This window comes from Penaeus monodon, chromosome 16 (assembly GCF_015228065.2).
Source record: "Penaeus monodon isolate SGIC_2016 chromosome 16, NSTDA_Pmon_1, whole genome shotgun sequence".
NCBI classification, from domain to species: Eukaryota; Metazoa; Arthropoda; class Malacostraca; order Decapoda; family Penaeidae; genus Penaeus; species Penaeus monodon.
In genome coordinates this window covers 14,328,662-14,331,161 of record NC_051401.1, presented here as the reverse complement: position 1 = coordinate 14,331,161, position 2,500 = coordinate 14,328,662, and the positions used below count along the sequence as shown (strand labels likewise).

At 36.6% G+C, this 2,500-nt stretch overlaps 1 protein-coding gene across 3 annotated transcripts in view; it reads left to right on the top strand.

Moving 5' to 3' along the window:
* LOC119582538 (transcription factor SPT20 homolog) overlaps positions 1 to 2,500 on the top strand; it is a 20,074-nt gene that overhangs the window by 9,793 nt on the left and 7,781 nt on the right. For 2 of the 3 annotated variants that reach the window (XM_037930861.1, XM_037930860.1), the window contains exon 15: positions 1,064 to 1,144. The exons of the other annotated variant lie outside the window; for it this stretch is intronic. In XM_037930861.1, coding sequence (XP_037786789.1) covers positions 1,064 to 1,144 — 81 coding nt within the window. The remainder of the gene's footprint in view (positions 1 to 1,063; positions 1,145 to 2,500) is intronic. 3 annotated transcript variants of the gene reach the window in all.

The following is a 2,500-nucleotide window of genomic DNA, read 5'->3' as shown; positions in this document are numbered from 1 at the left end:
TATTTGAGTAAGAGTCATTCAATCACCTTCATATTTTGGTTTAAACAACATCCCAAGTCTCTCTCTCTCTCTCTCTCTCTCTCTCTCTCTCTCTCTCTCCCTCTCTCTCTCCCTATCTCTCTCTCATATCTCTATCTCTCTCTCTCTCTTCTCTCTCTCTCTCTTTGTCTCTCTCTCTCTGTCTCTCCCTCTCTCTTTGTCTCCTCTCCTCTCTCCCTCTCCTCTCTCTCTCTCTCCCCCCGCTCTCTCCTCTCTCTCTCTCTCTCTCTCTCTCTCTCTCTCTCTCTCTCTCTCCTCTCTCTCTTCTCTCTCTCTCTTCTCTCTTTTCTCTTCTCTCTCTCTCTCTCTCTCTCTTCTCCTCTCTCTTGTCTCTCTTTTCTCCTCTCTCTTGTCTCTCTCTCTCTCCTCTCTTCTCTCTTTGCTCGCTCTCTCTCTCTCTCTCTCTCTCTCTCTCTCTCTCTCTCTCTCTCTCTCTCTCTCTCTCTCTCTCTCTCTCCATCCTTCTCTCTCTCTATCTCTCTTTCTTTGTCTCTCTCCCTCTCTCTCCCTCCCTCCCTCCCTCCCCCCTTCCCTCTCCCTCCCTCCCTCCCCCCTTCCCTCTCCCTTCCCTCCTTTGTCCCTCTCTTACTCTCTCATTTCCTCTTTTCCTCTTTCCTTCACTTTCTTCCTCTCCGTCACCCTCTCTTGTTTTTCCTTCTGTCTCTCTTCCCTCCCTCCCTCACTTTTTCCTTCCTTCCCTGCCTCTCCTGGCATTAATTTGTGAAATGAGGTAAGTGGAATTGAAAAAAAAAAGATCCAGAGAAAAGTCCAATATTTTGTCATTGTAGATGGGCATAATGTGGATGTTCCAAAATGCAGTTGTCTTATTTTTTGTCTCTTTTTAATTTCTGCAAAAGATTCAGACATTCATCCTAATTAAAAACCACCATTTTATTATATAACTGTCTGAGGTATTCTTTTATGTTGGCAATGGACATTGGACAACATGCTTATAAGCCTTGATGATGAAGTTGTAACCAAAATAATATCAGACTTGTCAAAAAAAAATCCCAATTGGCCTTAGATCTCATCGCCTTCCCTGACGGCACTTCTGAAGGGCACTGTGCCAGCAAACTCTCAGGCGGTCTCCATAGCAAAACCACAGGTGTGTGATATTGTTAATTGATTTGTAAGGTGTGGTCAAATGATATTAATTTTCTTTTCTGTTAGTCATAGTAGATATATAGCTTCATAATTTTGTGAGTAACACTGTAACTAATCTGATTACGCTGTAACACGTTTTCATCAGAATTATTAGTGTTTAGTGTAATTGTAACTAAATTTAGTCCAAAACCCCTACCCTGTTTCACAGGTATTTGTGGAATTTATAACCCAGGGTCTAGAGTATTTTGATTGGGATGCATGATTTTCATTTTGCCTCTGTTGGTGGTTGTTATTTCCATACTGTATCATTATGTTGAATTATATATTTTTTTTTTTTTCCTTTTTTTTTGTATATATATGTAGTATTGGTGATTTTGTTATGAAATCAGTTATTTTTTTCATTCACTAATATATGCATGTTTTTTTCTGAAATGGCTTTATAAGTATATAGAATTTATGAATAGTGTTAGTGGTAATCAGTAAGTAAGTATTGTAATTTTTTTTTGTATAGAATGTACAGATATTAATATTTCAATACTTAGCAAGCCATAATTTTTGCAACACCTTTCATTAACTGTTTTCTTGTTGATTGTTAATGAATATAAAGTATGAAATATGTATATACATGAGAGACAAAGAGAAAGAATGTCTAGTATGTAATTTGTATATACACGAGAGACATTGTTTTTGAACGATTAAATGAGATGGAGTGTTTGTGTGTTAACCCAAGTGGTATGGATGGTAAGGATACACGTTATGCCCACTGTAATTTAAGTACATCTATTGTCTTTACATATAGATGGCTCAACAAGTGCTTAGTCATCAAAGTGTCAGTTATCACCTATCTCACATGTTTACCCTTTTCCTTGATTTTTGAAAAGGTTCATTTGTATTATTTTATTGTGTTTAATGTTATTAATTTTAAAAAAAAAATTTGATAAGCATAATATCAGTAAGAATAATAACAGTATCAATATTAATAGTATTACAAAGAAAAACACATTTTCCCGCAAATTCAAGGAATGGCTAAATCTGGCGCTGTCACAAGGGCCAACTGCTAGACACCTTGGTGGCTGAACACATATGGAGCCATTTGTATATAACAAAATTAACAAAAAACTATAGTGGACAGTACATAAATATATAGTCATTTGGTGAAAAAATGCTGATATGCTCTTTTGGTATAATGAATATGCTACATTTTAATATGAATTATTTTTGAAATGCAATTCATACAGAATTGTTTACCACTACTTGCTGGTATTTCAACCACTCGATGTTGATGTTGAATTGCTGACCATATTTGTGGTATTTTCTTTTGGGATCCTGAAGAAAGTGGAATAACATGGTTGATACT